The sequence below is a fragment of the Helobdella robusta genome, assembly GCF_000326865.2.
Source record: "Helobdella robusta unplaced genomic scaffold HELROscaffold_91, whole genome shotgun sequence".
NCBI lineage: Eukaryota > Metazoa > Annelida > Clitellata > Rhynchobdellida > Glossiphoniidae > Helobdella > Helobdella robusta.
The window spans coordinates 325,731-341,931 of NW_008705520.1; the positions used below are offsets into that span (position 1 = coordinate 325,731).

General features: G+C 30.8%; 1 protein-coding gene across 1 annotated transcript; it reads left to right on the forward strand.

The window, feature by feature from the left end:
* Positions 1–10,053: 10,053 nt before the first annotated feature.
* HELRODRAFT_182719 (hypothetical protein) lies at positions 10,054–15,611 on the forward strand (the record flags this gene model as incomplete). The annotated part of the gene is made up of 10 exons (XM_009033448.1): positions 10,054–10,151; positions 11,143–11,834; positions 12,344–12,452; positions 12,711–12,873; positions 13,300–13,461; positions 13,607–13,667; positions 13,979–14,051; positions 14,387–14,467; positions 14,920–15,150; positions 15,224–15,611. 10 exons carry the CDS (start codon positions 10,054–10,056, stop codon positions 15,609–15,611), a joined length of 2,058 nt encoding a protein of 685 aa, XP_009031696.1.
* Positions 15,612–16,201: the final 590 nt, after the last annotated feature.

Genomic DNA, 16,201 nt, shown 5'->3' on the forward strand with positions numbered 1-16,201 from the left:
TTTTTTTAGATTAGTGTAACTTTAAAAAAACCTCTAAAAAATTATTTGTAGAATCTGTTATAATTATTAACAGAATGTTTTGAGATAACTGGATTATTTAATTCTTGAATAAACAAAACAAATGATTTTAAAAACAAAATAATTAATAAAATAGATCGTTTTTTAATATATTAAAAAGTTAAATGAACATCATCATTCAAAACGTGCCTGAATAGCAAGACCCAGGCTGTTGATCCTGATGCCGAGAACAAGAGGGTCATCAACATTCGTTACGTTTTTGCAGATAAATTTCATGAACTCAGCCAGGTCCACCCTGTCGTTCCATTTCTTTTGATTGGTCAAATACCTTTGCAAGTACTCCAAAATCTCCAAAGTTGTTATCTCATAAATTTGACTGCCCGGTTTCACCTGAATTAAATAGAACAAAACAAAACAGTTGAAAAATTGATTGAATGAATGAATGAATGAAAAAATGAAGAAATGAACGAATGAACAGCAAGAAGATGAATAACCTGAAAATATTGAATGATAGCAGGCATGCAAGTCAGAGGTCCCAGTTTCAAATCATCAAATGAAGGGTTGGTTTTCTGCTAAAATTATTATTGTTGTTGCATTTATTTTAATTCTACTGAGCATGGTGTTGATGAATTTTGCTCTAATGACAAGTTATAAACAACAAATTAGGCCTAAAACATATCATACATTTCATGCTTTAAATTTAAATGAGAAGTTTATTACCAATATATCCAGAGCATATGCAAAGAAATATAATATATACAGTCAGACTTCTGTACAATGAGCTTAATGGTTCAAGGAAATAAATTCGCTATATAAAAATTTCGCTGTATAGAATTTGTTCACAAAAAATTTTTCTATTGCTTAGAAGCTGTTTATATGCTATTTATTTATGAAAACAACATCTTAATCATTTATTTTTATAACAATAAGTAAAAATACATAGAATAATTGCAAAAATATAAAAAATAAAATAATATTATATTGTATGTATGTATTTGTATTATATACAAATAAGTAAAACAGTAATGCAAATACGTAACTTATGGTTCACTATGTTCAAAATTTTTTTAAATTTCAAGATATTTTTTGATTTTCAAAAATTTTGATCGCTATAATGAAATAATTTTTGTTATATAGGAACAGTTTTATATGTAAAAGTTCAAGGGACATAAAAAAAATCGTTATATAGAGATTTCCATTGTATAGAAGTTCGTTATAAAAAGGTTTGGCTGTATACATAATTAGGAACAAGGTTCTTGGAAATACAAACGTTGCTGAATGCAATGCGTACAAATATAAATAAAAAATTCTAAATTAGTTTTTGACAAAAGTAAAGAGAACAAAAACAATTTCATAGGAAGGTGGTCTCACATTTTGCTCAATTCCTGGTTTATCCACTTCCTTGAAGACATCACACAACACGAGGTTGAGTTCGTACAGCGTGCAGACTGTGCGTGCCTTGATGAACGACTGTATGTTGATGTTGACTTTGTTTTCTGTTCTACACAAATCATTGACACATTTTATACTGGTAATGTTATATACCCCAATATCTGCGAGTTGGTTCACACTGTGGAAGTGAATTGATTAATGGAAATAATTTTGTTTCAACTGAAACTAATTCAATAAAAGTTACCGGAAGTGATTGAGCAAAGCCAATTCAATTTTTTCAAGTGAGACATGTTCCTTATTTTCGGATAACTTCAAGATGCAACTTTCTGCCACGCTGTTCAAAAGAGGTGCAGGGACATGACTGTTCCTCTGGAGATGAGGATTGTGAAATTCATTGTTGAGATGCGGTGGTGTATGCTTCTTCAGTGGTTGAGAATTTGATGAGGCCATCATATCATATTGACCTATGTGGTAATCACCTGAAAACTTTCTCTTCATATCTGTTAGAATAATCAAAAAATCAGCATCACAAACAAGTCATTCCCCAAGCTGTTTACCATTACGAATTTTATACATTGTAGAGCATATCAGGTTTGTAAATGATTTCCAATTTTGCAAGCTATTAATACAAAACTTTGCTCATTTGCACATGTGTGAACGTAACGTAAAGTAAACACGAATATGACAAGTCATATCACGTCTCGAGTTCTAGCGTTGTCTTAAACAGAATTTAAGGCATTATTTGGTTGGATCATGTCTGGCCAGTACTAACATAGCATAGCAACATACTAGTTAGTTAAGAAAGTAAAACTTTAGTTTAGGCTTCAAATAATTAAATGCATGCAATTGAAAAACTAATTAAAATAGCCTCACTTCACAGAAAGGAAAAAATGGAATGTCAAATAAAATAGTAAAAATTATACAAATTTAATTTGCATTTTGACTTTTACAAAAAAAGGAAAATTATTAAATAATATTAAATAAAAAAATTTTAATAATATAATAATTATATTATAATTTATCATATTAAATATGATTTAATTTTAATACAATATGATTATTATTTATATATAATATTCAAAAAATTATATTTTTTTATAAATTTTATTATTAGAATAGAATATTTAATATCAGTAATTAATAAGTACAAAAAGAAATATCCACAAACGACAAACCAGACGAGGATTATCAGCCAATCAGCCGGCAGGATAGCACTGAACTGAAGAGTGGCAAACGAAGTACAAATCAAAATTGCGAATATAAGCCACACGACTCAAGCGGCAACTTTGCCGAGCTACACGGTAGACGATGAGTACAATTTGGAAACGAGCGACAAGTTTTTAGTCAGGTCAGACGTCATTCAGTCAGTAGTGCAACCAAAGGTAAAACCCACAACGTGCTCTTCGACTTATTCCAAATGCTCCAACGACTATAAATAAACTACGCATGATTAATTAAGAAAACGAAAGTAAAATATGGAACGCCAAAGCTATTATATTTATATAAGGATCAGGTTTACTTAAAATATAGGGAATCCAAGAGAATGAAAACGTCATGTTAATAAATTATGTATATATATAATTAAATATACAAATGTATATATATTATATATATATACATATATATGGAGAATATATATATATATATATATATATATATATATATATATATATATATGGTGAGAAGTACGAGTACGGCCAGTACGAGTACATAAAGTACACCATCTCACCGAGACTTTGCGAGAGCATGTCTGAAATTCTCACCCTTTATAAACTCACGTACTTGTGGATTCAAGTTAACTCACAATATATATATATATATATATATATATATATATATATATATATATATATATATATATATATGAAACCTGGTCTTGGTTTTGCTACACAACAACTTCAACAACTACAATCTCTCATCAAAAAATTAATTCGCCTCAATGATCTACCTGCATCACATCCTACAGTCACTCAAATATTCAACACACTCGATTCAAGACTATTCAAAAAAGTAAAAAATAACAGCAACCAAGTCATTCATCCTCTACAACCACAATCAAAACTCTCCACACAACCTTCGTCAACGCAAGCATCATAACCATTAAGTCGCCACTCAATCAACATATCAGGAAAAGACCTTCACCACAAGACACCTTAAATATATTAGTACTCAATAAAACTTTATCATTTACTCAATCTAGTTTCCTTTTTACTTATCGATCATCTCACTAACTCACTAGGTCGTTATCTAGTCCAATAATAAATACCTTATTAATTTGCCATTTTATTCTATTACTTTATTTTATATTAAATCCTTTTTATGTTTAAACTTTTTTTTTCCGTTATTTATATATTTATTCACTTATTTATATATTCTTTTTTTTGTTACCATTTTATACTATTGCCTTGAATCCTGTAACAGTTTCTGCGTCTGTCAGATCCTGATTTTTTAAAGAATAATAATAAAATATTGTATGAATTCTACCGAATTGCTGGCATTAATTAATTTAAAGTTTGCCTTTTCAATTTTCCTTACTAAAATTTTCTGGAAATTGTTAAATTTGTCAAAAATAAAATTATCCAAGTTCATCATGAAAATTAAATGAAACTGTTGTTATTTAAATTCATCATTATTTCGATTTTTCATAAACCATCTTCAGTGCAGATTTGGTTTATATAGTTTCTTTAAACAAGGCAAAGTTCTTTAGCAAAGTTTATTAGCTGGCATCGTATTCTTCATCTTTGTTGTTGTCATTCCTTTGTTCTTCATTGTTATTAAAGTTAGTATTAAGGCGTCGAGTTGGTAATGATGCTATCATTCTTTGTTGGATGTTTTTTGGGGGTTTATTGATATCTATTATGACAGCTTCTGCAATTTTTAGATGTATTGTGTTGGTGTTTTGATAAATTATTTTCAAGAATTTGGTGGATTATTGGAGTTGCATGTGTTGATTGCGAGTGAGATTGGATGGCTCCTCTTAGTGTACGCATTGTGAGACGTCTTGATAGTGAAGTGGTCGTAACACCAATATACGAATGTTGTTGACGCGCACAGTCGTCAATAGGGCATTTAAATTTATATATTACATGATTACGCTTCAAAGTAAAATTTTCTTAAAAGTGCAGTTGTTCTTTAAGACCAGTTGTTCTTTAAGTCTTACTATTATTGTAGTATATCCTGAGTTTTAACTTATTTGTATCATCGATCGGTGAAACATTTTTTATATGATTTGTTTGAGGATGATTTTCTCTATAATATGTGCCGTTAACAAATGATTTTTGTAATATAGTATTATGTCCTTGTCATTGTTGTTTTTCAATAGGTATATTCTATCTTATTATAGTCCTTTTTTTAACGTTTAATCACAGAACCGATAAATTGTGACATTTAAGTTTAAATTTTAGTTTTGTAAAGCCATGAACCCAAGTTTTGTAACAATTTGTTATGAACCCAAATTTAAAACACCAAGCTCGAAGAGGCGTAGGTCCTTAATTTATGATGTCTATGATAGTAATACAACGCACTCGAACGAACGTATGATTCGTATAATAATAATATATAATCTCAGCGGATGATACTTTACGCCGAATGTTATTTATGATTAACAAAAATATTCGCATTTTTTAATATCTTTAATATAGATATAGAAAATTACAAGATAGATCACCATTTAAATATTGTAGGAATTTCTGTTTGCTCTCCGGAGTCTTAATTTGTTGTTGCCTACTTTTTACGTGTTAAGTTCTAAACGTATGCGTGTTCTTGTCACTGTACTACGGTTATCATTGCTTTTAGGTTCGCAATAAATTCTAGCATTTTAAATTTTTTGATTGTTGGATCGATCATTATATTTTTGAATCAATCAATCAATCAGTCAATCAATCAATCAATCAGCTTATAAAGCGCTATTTCCGCAATGTTCAACAGCGCTCCTCAATGAATTTTGAAAACAGATGGGTCTTGAGATCCGCTCTGAACTTCGCAAGTGATGGAGAAGTAGTCAGAGAAGTAGGTAGAGAGTTCTAGAGAAAAGGACCAGAAAAAGCAAAAGCAGATTTGGCAAAAGACTGTTTAACACGAGTTAAGAAAAAGCGAGAAGAAGAAGACGATCGTAAACCGGGGCGTTTATGTTCAATTAATATATCTGATAAATACTTAGAAAATAATTTAGATTGAGACTCATCATTGCAACAATAATAATATTCACTCGCGATGCCTAACTTTTAGCTATTGATCGATTTAGTATTGCGATAAGCACACTTGGCATAATCTGCTATCTGCTACTGCGTCTGGTTGTTTTTCGTGTTGTTAAGTTAATTTTTATTTTTTACAAAAGTATCTATGATTATCTATTTAACCTAAACATGACGCAAAATTATGAAATAATTGCTTGATAAATTTACATTGCCTAGCGATTGGAAAGTTTTTTTTATAAACGTGCAATACACTCGCGCAGGTTTGTAGATTCTACCAATATTCTATTTGTCCTACGCCTTACAACTCGGTTATGCTTTTAATAAATTTGGGGGCTTATATATATATATATATATATATATATATATATATATATATATATATATATATAATGAGAATTTTTACAACTACTATCTGTAATAGAAAGTGAAAGTCTTTTGGAAACTTTCTATCATTCATCATACAAATTATTAATAATTTATATTATACATGTGTCCATCTTACTAACGATAACCTACGATGTCATTTTGAGGGCCATCTGTTTGGATCGATCAATCAGACAATCACAGTAATGTCGTTAGCTTGACGGAAAATAAAACTCAAAAAAGTATAAAAAAAACCAGTTCGTTTAAAACTTTAAATCATTTGTTGGCTAAAAATAGCATCAGGTAGTTGTGGAGGGATGGACCGATTAAAATGAAGACAAGTTGCACCAGGCATGATATTTTCGATATTTTTTAATCTTTATTCTAATTTTCCATTCTAATTTGGCTGAATGAGGGCCTGTTGGTTTAAGGCACCTAATCTTATTTCACAGTGCGTGCAGTACGGGAAAGGGATCCCCACCTATCAAATGTTTTGTGTATGATGCGTCGTCGTTTAGCATGTATTCGTATATGTTGTTTGTATTTTGTTGGTACCGTTGGGTTTAAATATTTAAAATATTAAAAAAATTTAAACATTATCTTTTTTGAAAAGACTCAGCGAGGAGCATTGTCTTGTCTCAGTAGGCACGCATTCGAAACACCCAGAGTGGCGTGACGAAAGCCTCGGCTGGGTGAGGTAAAATTTGGCAATAAGAATGCTCAAGAAACTCGCGGAGTGATCAGCATGTTCATGATGAGATATGAGGTCAGGTAGATATATTAGGAATTTTAATAATAGTGTTTTGAAGGTTAAGGCTGCAATTTTGAAAATGATTTAGAGACGAGAAACCAAGGCAGGATTGGAAAAAGAATGGAATAGCTGAAACGAGAAAGTTTACGGAAGATCAGTTCGACAGTTTATTTTGAATATGTCATTAACAGGAGAGACCTAGGTAGTGAACAGGGTTGGACCTGTAACGAGCATTGGAGACTCTAGCGTCAATCAAACTAACAAAAGTAGTACGATCTAGATACTGTAATAGATTAATTTAAAAATTTGCACAATAATGTACAAGTTTCAATCTAAATTATTTTCTAAGTTGGTACCTATCGGATATTTAATTAAACCGAAACGATCGTTTACGATCGTCTTCTCGTTCCCACTTGTTTTTAACTCCTGTTGTACACTCTTAAATAAATTTTTTTTGCTTTTTTGGACCTATTTCTATAACTCTCTACCTTTTTTTCTAACTACTTTTCAATCGTTTATAAAAAGTAGAGCAGATCTCAAGACCATTCTGTTTGCAAAATTCATTGAGGGACGCTGTTGATTATCGCAGAAATGGCTCTTTAGAAATCAATCAATCAATCAATCAATTCAATCAATCAATTCAATCAATCAATTAGCTTGCAAAGCGCTATTTCCGCGGTGTTCAACAGCGCTCCTCATTGAATTTGGCAAACCAATGAGTCTTGAAACCCGGTCTGAACTTCGTAAGTGATGGAAAAGTAGTCAGAGAAATAGGAAAAAAGTTCCAGAGAAAAGGGCCAAAAAAGGCAAGGTTAAGCAAAAGAGTGTTTAGCACGAGTTAAGAAGAAGCGAGAATAAGAAGACGATCGTAAACCGGGGCATTTAGGTTCAATTAATGTATCTGATAAGTAGGACTTAGGTAATAATTTAAACTGAGACTTATACATATATGTGCAAATTTTAAAAATTATTCTAAATTTTATAGGTAGCTAATGCAAGAGTACATGATATGGAGATATATGAGAAAAAAAAGGGGCACGAGAAACTAGACGATCAGCAGAGTTAAAAGCTTAAAGGGTAGAGTATAGAATCAGGTAGGCCATAGTAGAGCAAGTTAAAATAATCAATACTAGATAAGATTAACGAAGTAACAGAAAGGAGAAGAGAAGGATCATCAAGAAAAGTAAAAAGTTTTTTTTATTCTACGTAGATGAAAATGAAAGTAAGAACTTCTAGCAACACTATTAATCTGAGAAGAAAGAGACATAATAGAATAAAAGATAATGCCTAGACTACGAAACTTGTGAAAAACATCGAGTTCTATAATTAGGTAAGGTAATAGGAGGAATAGTAATAGAGTGTTTAGATTTATTAAAAATAATTAATTCAAATTTAGAATGATTAAGTTTAAGACACATAGCGTCAGACCAAGCGATAATTGAAGAAAAACATAGAGATAGATTATGAAGAACACTATTGAGATTAGATAGAGGAAAAAAAGTATAAATATAAGAATCATCAGCATAAGGTTGACTAGTGAAAGAAAAGTTATTAATAATACGAGGTAGTTCAGAGGTGTAGAATATAAATAGAAAAGGGCCAAGGGTAGAACCCTGAGGTACCACGAAAGTAAAAGTAGAGTTAGAAGTAGAATTATTGAGAACAACAGAAGAAAAACGATTACAGAGATAAGAAGAAAATCAAGATAGACAAGAATCAGTAATATTAAAAAAAAGATCTACCAGCCTCAAGGGAATAGTATGATCAACAGTATCAAAAGCAGAAGAAAAGTCAAGAGCAAGAAGAATAGTATGATTACTATTGTAAGAGTAAGATTAATATTGTAAGAGTAAGATTACTATTGTAAGAGTAAAATTACTATTGATTGAACAGACCTTTTTTAATCTATTTTTATTTTGTATTTTCCTGAGTCAGTCACTTGTTTGAAAGAACAAATGTCTTGGCCCGAAAGATATAAAATATATAACATAAAGTCGCCATTCCTTTCTTTGTAATACTAGGTAATGAAGAAATGGCGACTTCGGTGTTGTCTACGTTTTTTTTCAGTCCGCCAGGCGGTCAGAGTCCAAACAAAATTGTTCAGACTCCTAAGTATTTTTCAAGTCTAACTCAAAAATAATTTTGAGAATTGGTTGTAAAAATGCTATGATATGACATAAGTGCTTCCATGTCAACGTTCAGACCAATCACTTCATTTCACCTCCTATTGGTAATTCGATGAGTTATTTAGTGAATCAATCGTCCAACTAAATATAGGATTAGCCGTTCATAATATCTGAAATAACGTGCAAAGAAATAGAAACCAAAACGTCTTAGCAGTGTCGGAGTTGAATGAAAAATATCCGACTCCAACTCCGGACTCCTCAAAAAATTCCGACTCGGGCAAAAACTTCTGACTCCGACTTCGGGCCCCTGCTTCTTAAAAAAAATTTTAACTTTTGCATCATAATTTTACCTTTTTATCACTAGTAAATAGAAAATACTTAAAAAAACAGTTAACTCTAGTCAAAGTATTTGTTTTTTAAGTAAAATTACTGTATTTTATGTTTTAGAACATACTGAATAAATTTTCAACTTCCGGATCATAATTTCATCACTACTGAAAAGAAAATAATTTAAAAAATCAGTCAATGTAATTGTTTTTTTTAATAAAATTATTATATTTTTATGTTTTAAAACTAAATGAAAAAAATGTCATTTTATTAACATTAATTGGCATTTATTTTCTTTATTAAAGATAATTACCTATTGCTACACACATTTATTTTCCAAAAAACACTATCTTAAGAAAAATGTCAGAAAAAAAACAATTTAAAAAAAAATTACCTATTACGCTAATGACCGTTTAACAGCACATATGCTAATTATTCCTTAGCATGCTAGTGGCACATATGTTAATGACTTTTTAGCGCTATATGCTAATTACTACGCGATGCGCTTTAATAACGTAATGGCACTATGGATATATATCCACGAATGGCACAAATTAATTATTCAATATATATAGATGCACCAAAGCATATGCACCATAGTAAACACAAATTTTTTGATACACACATCTCTGTTTTCAACGCGGCTTTTTAAAAGTAAGTTTGCTTTAGTTTTATCTTAAATTGTTTTAAATTAATAATCTCTAAATTATGTGGTAAACGATTTCTGAGTTTTTCTTCTTCCACAGATAACAAACATTATGCGAAAATTGATTTTTAGCCTATAAAATTGATACAATTTATATTTTTATAACGAAAGATTCATTCATGACTTCAGTTCAGAGTTCAGTATTTATAATTTTTTATAATTGTAGTAATAGTGATGGTGACCATGTGTGAACTGAAGAGATTGATAGATTCAACAATCAAAGAAACTTTGGTAATTAAAATTTTGTCAAATTTTAAAACAAGTCTAACAAAGTCAGACCTGGTTAAAAACTAAATACTCTAATGGCATTAGAGTCTAATGCTAATCATGAGACTACTAAACTAAACTTTACTAAACAAACTAAGTGAATTATAAAGCACTTTTGACTTTTCTGCCCCACTCTAATATTTGATTTGAAAAATATGATTATAACTCTGATGATTAAATATGATTATATAAATCTGATTATAACTTCAATCTCATTTTAATTTTACTTTATTATAAAAATCATTTGATAACAAACTTTGCTTTACTTTACTTTACAGTTTACACAGATAATTAATAAATTGATTCATATTAAAAACACATCAAGTTAATTTATTTTATATTATAGAAGTTTTTTCATTCTTCCATATCCAATATTAGCAATTTCTTTTACAATTGAAATGGTAGCAAGACTAACCAAACGATCTTGACACATCTGAGACCTCGAATATGATTTTATAACTTTTTCCGGCACTAGCAACTGTAACTGGTAACATTAGATTAGAAGAGTCTGAAGAGTTATCGAAACGTTATGGAATACTTCAACAAATTTTATTGAATAAATATATTGCAAAACAAGTTTCCATAACTTATACCTTTTATTTTGTTCCACGGTTCCCATCCGTTAATATCCGATTCGCCATCAATTGTTAGCGCTTATTGTAAGTCCTTCCAGTACTTTAATAATTTGTCATCCTTGTCATTCTTTAAATTCATTCCATTTATATTGAATAGAAACCCAAAAAACTCATCATGTTTTAATAAGTTGAGTAAATCCATCATTTTCAGCTTGAATTAACATGTCTAATATTTGTCTGTAAAAAAGATACTCTAAACTTATGTTCAGGTGATACTATCGGTTTATTATTGCCTTCATATGAAAATTGTCAGTTTTTTAATTTACTAAGTAATGTTTAAAAATTGAATGTTTATACTTATGTGAATGATTTATTTCTAAAAATGAAATAATTTGTAATTTTGCATTCAATTCTTCAGCAGGCTAACTTCCTTCATTGAGTCGACCCGTCAGTGTGCAATCCCTTCTTTAAACATTGATATGCTGTCATCGCCACTGCTCTCATCACCATCATCATTACCAACGCCATCATCATCTAAATCTGCATCATCATTTCAAGGAAAAATGAGACTGCCCTCCAAATCATCTCAGACATCATTATCAATTCTTGAAAAGGAAAATTATTCATCATCATCATCATCATTGCCATCATCATCGACAACGCCTTCATCATCATCAACATCTTTATTGTCGTCCTTAGCTAATCTAACCTCGCCTGAAACAAGCAACAATAATCAGAGATTGTCTTTTGTGGCCGCTTTGTCCTCTCACAACAACATCAAAAACTCAACAACTGCTGCTGAGAAAAAGGACGATAATGATGTTAGAGCACTTTTTCCTGATGATGATGATGATGATGACTGGGAAGGCTTGGATGGAGAGAAGGATGAATCTCTGAATGCGGCTGGAATGCAACTGAAGAAATTGCTTAAAAAAAATAATGTAGAAGGTGAAAAAATAAGTTGGATTAAGAATAATAATACCAGCGGAAACGATGTTGAAAAAGTTGATTTCACTAAAAAACAAAGAATTGCACACAAACCATCAACTACATCCACAATTTCATCAACAATTTCCTCCTCTTCTTTACAGCCTAAATTGTCAGCAGCGAAAGGTTTCTTGATCGTTTTCCATTATAATGTTGTTGTACCTTTGAAGATCATTTATTTTCTTTCGGCTTTTTTAATACAACTGCACCTGATGTTGTCGTGTTTCACTATACTGCCGATTAAGGAATGTAACAAAAGTGGCCATGTAGATGTGGCTTATTTTATATTTCAATAGTAATTCAACACATGCAAGTGTAACGCACGAATGCCTTGTTAAAAATTCCTTTTTATTTTTTTACTGCTTGGAACAATTTCTGTTGAGACTAGCATCTGATAAGCAATGCTGCAGATTTTCTTGAAAGCATTTTGTTGCTGGTGAGTTTTTACCAGGCAACATACAAAGTAGTTTCTGATGTTATTTTTTAACTCACCAACCTGCTGTAGTAATTATATTATTATTAATATATTATAATAATTATTGTTATAGTTATTATTATTGCTTTCTTACAGTTAACATAAAACTGCATTAGATAACATGTTCTAATTTTTGTAACATTGTTTTTTGAATACATAGCATCATCTGCAACAGTATCGAAAGATTCATCTATGTGTATAACTTCATTGATGGGAATTCGAAGCAATCCAGAAATAACTTCTAGCTACACAGCTGATCACTGCTCAAAGTTAAGGGCAACTAATGAAAGAGAAAGTACAAGTTTTGTTAATGAACAATTTTCTGGAATTAGAATTGTGTTAGTTTTCATTCATTTCATATAGTCAAGTGGTTCGTTGAATGCGATCTGTTCAGACAAGTGCCATTTTAATTGAAATTCGTTTGAATGGCTCGGTAATTTACAGACTGTTTTTTTTAAATTAATAATATTTGGACAGGTGAACAATGTGAAAATGAGATTTAATGATTTTAACGACCATCATCACAGCAATCCTCTTGTGCCAGCCGACCAAATGCGTTTGTTGATGAACAGCAGGAGCATGATCAGGATGTCGACATTGAGATCGAAGGTGGGTTCAGACCAAATGAAGATGGATTGGGTCACCATTGGCGTCTTAATCAGCAAATCAGATCCAAAAATCTCTGCTAAGGTTATTTTCTCCTCTGCTTGATTAATTGACTTGATGAGCTGCCAAGCGAGAACTCACTTGTACACTCTTATGTCAACATCGAGTTTTTATTCTAAATATCTGAAATATTAACTGGAGCAGTTTGAGAATCTAATTTAACACATGGTGCTTGTTTTTAAATAGATGGATTTTGTGGATGTTTTGCTCATAATTAACCTACTTTTTTCTCTTATTTTATTACTGTTTTTTGTTCTTTCTTATAATTTATTATAAGAAAGAACATTTTTATTTTTATGGTAATGTTCTTTCCATGTTCATCCCATGGTTTGTCTCACTGCCCTATTTGATGTAGTAATGTTTCATAAATTGTATAATTTATTGTTGATCCTAACTTATCAGTTAATTTTGTTCTACCCTCCACTCATTGCTTCATAAATTTTCTGCCAGGGACAAAAATTTAGCATATGGAAATTGAGTGATCTGGCCGATTGTGATCAGGCGCCCATCTGCATGTTCCTCTTTAGAGATGTGAATGATGACCTCTCAAAAATCATGGTTGGCACAGTCTTGGGCTTCCTTAATCCATCAATTATGAAGAACAACGACAAGGTCAGCAGTTGTTTTGCCTGTTACAATTTCAACAATGCTGATTACTTATGTCAATTAAAGATCAGCTTGTTATCGTTACAGAACTGTATTTGAACATCAGTTTATCACAAAAATAATTTGACATTGCTTTGGTTCAACTGTACAGAGCAAGAATTTCAATGACATCAGTTTGACTGTTGACAATGCTAAGAAGATTCTGCCATTGGGTATGTTTGCTTTCAGTTCTATTTACTTCTCTAACTCATTTCTGCTATCAAATAAATATGCAATGCAGTATTTGCAATAATAAGTTTTTTACCATATAAAACATCATACATTCGTTGAAGTTGTCAGAAAAATAAATTTTCATATTAATCTCAATTTCAGTTGACAATTTATAAGTTAAAATATAAAAGTTAGAAATAAATAAAATGAATTGAAATGTAAATTGAGACAAACTAATTATATTTTAATTCTATAAAAAATGTTATCAAATGTATTTAATCAAAAATCAATTTTGAACAATTTGTTCACGAAGGCCAGAGCAAGGATTTTGGAATATGCAAGGGATTGACCAAAGCTGGAAACACCTGCACCAATTTCATAAACAAGTTGGTTAAACATGAATTTTTTTCAATTCACAAATAGTTTGTAGCGACCTTAAGTCAGCAATGTTTCTTCACTGCCATTATTGATATTTTGCAAATATATAGAGTATGTATTGAACAATGTATATATGTGTTTTTAAATATAAGTAGTGAATGTATTAGCACTGCTTATATATTGTCCAGTTAGCCAAATCTACTGCATTGAAAACCACCATTTCTTGGTTTTAATGGAAGTTGTTTATTAATATCAATGTTCTATTTAATTGATGGTCAAACTTGTTAGAGATCTCATGTTCATTTTCAAGTTTCTATGTTCTCATTGAATGATTTCATTTAAGAAATCAGGGTGACTACTGCTCGTTCCATGTCCAAAAAGCATACAAGGCTCACTCTGCCAAGAGATCTGAATTACAAAATGGGTTTGTGTCATTTAATTATAAGTTATTTTGAGGTTTGCTTATATCAAGAGTTCATCTTCAAAAGAGTTTGTAGCTTTATTTTGTTTACAATTTTTTTTGTTTGTGAAGTTTCAGTGGTGTTATACCAAAACTGCAGAAAGAAGCTGCAAAGTTGAAAGCGAGAGGAAGCTATGAAGGCGGTGCTCACTATTCCTTCAATGACGATGTCTTTACTACCAGGCTGGTGCAAGTTTCTTGTAACTTTGCTGCTGTTGATTTGATGTTAATTTTTAATGCGCTGTTGTTGATTTCACAATTTTATAATCAAAATGCGACTTATAATTATTTAATAATTTACCCAATAAAGAAATTTATCTAGACACGTATTCAACACAGATTAATTCTTAAGAATGACATTTCTTTTGAATATGCATTATTTAAATTAATGTTATGTTTTTGTTATTCCATTTCAGACCTCTCTCTAGAAACACATCTAACATTTCTCTCAAAAGCCTGCTGGATCACGCAGCTCAACAAAATTCCTTTCTTGCAAGGCAGGCTGGTGTTAGTGGCACAAAAGTTAAAAATCAAGTCAGCACTTTGATGTTACATGATTTGGTACCAAATGTTAGCGAACAGAAAAAAAGTGATCTAAATGTTGTTGCTGAGGAAAATCTCAAAAAGAAGAAAGAAGATGCCGTGTTGTTAGTTGTTATTGGCAAAATTTTTTTATTCTCGGTTTTAATGATTTATTGCAACAAAAATAAATTTCTTCAGTCACGATCTGTTAATTGTTCCAACCGTTGGAGCCATGAATTTTGTCCAACACCTCAAGAACAATGACCCTTCTAACCAAGCAGCATCTTCCCCATCGACGTCCAAATCAACTAAAGATGGCGTTGCAGATAAAACTGTCTTGTCTGCAAAGCAAGCATTACTGAAACTTAAAAATCTAAAAACCAGCAACAACTACAGTGACGAAATGAACAATTCGTTGTCGACAGTTCCTAAACTTGGTCGTAATTTGGGTAGCAACATGCTGCTCAACTTGGAGGCTGGCCTAGAAAAAAATGGAGATGATGTCAGCTCAAAAACGAAGTCATCAGAAGAGAAGGCCAAGGTTTTCATTCATCTCAAATATTTTGCATTCTCTAAATCCAGATAATCTTGAAATGAATATTCTCTCTACCAAATATTTCATATTTCTATTATTAAAATAATTAAAACTATTATTTTTATATATAATATTATTATATATATATACGTCCTACCTCGGAAAACTGGGTCTCTGGACGCTAAACGAACATTGATTGATTGGTTGATTATTATATATATATTTTTATATATAATATATTTTTATATATTAAAATTCTACTATACAATTTATTTATTGCCAAAAACATTTGCTATCAAATTTTTATATCCATGCAAAAATTGTTCAAATCAAAATATGTTTCAAGCTGGTTGTAAACTGAAACAATATGTGCAAGATTTTTCACTTGTTTATAATACTCATATTTTCTCCACATATTTCATCAAATTTACAAGGAGGCAAGTTGAAGAATCATTCTTATTTTCAGTTGGTTATTATGTTAAATTTATTAATCCGTCATGCTTAACAAAGCTTAACAAAAAGAAAATCGATGTTTTCAGTATCGTAGAATTAATATAATGTTTTTATGTTGTAAGTTATGTCCAGTTCTATTCAATGACTCCATGGCTTATTATCAATACGTTGCTCGCCTGGTCGTATAC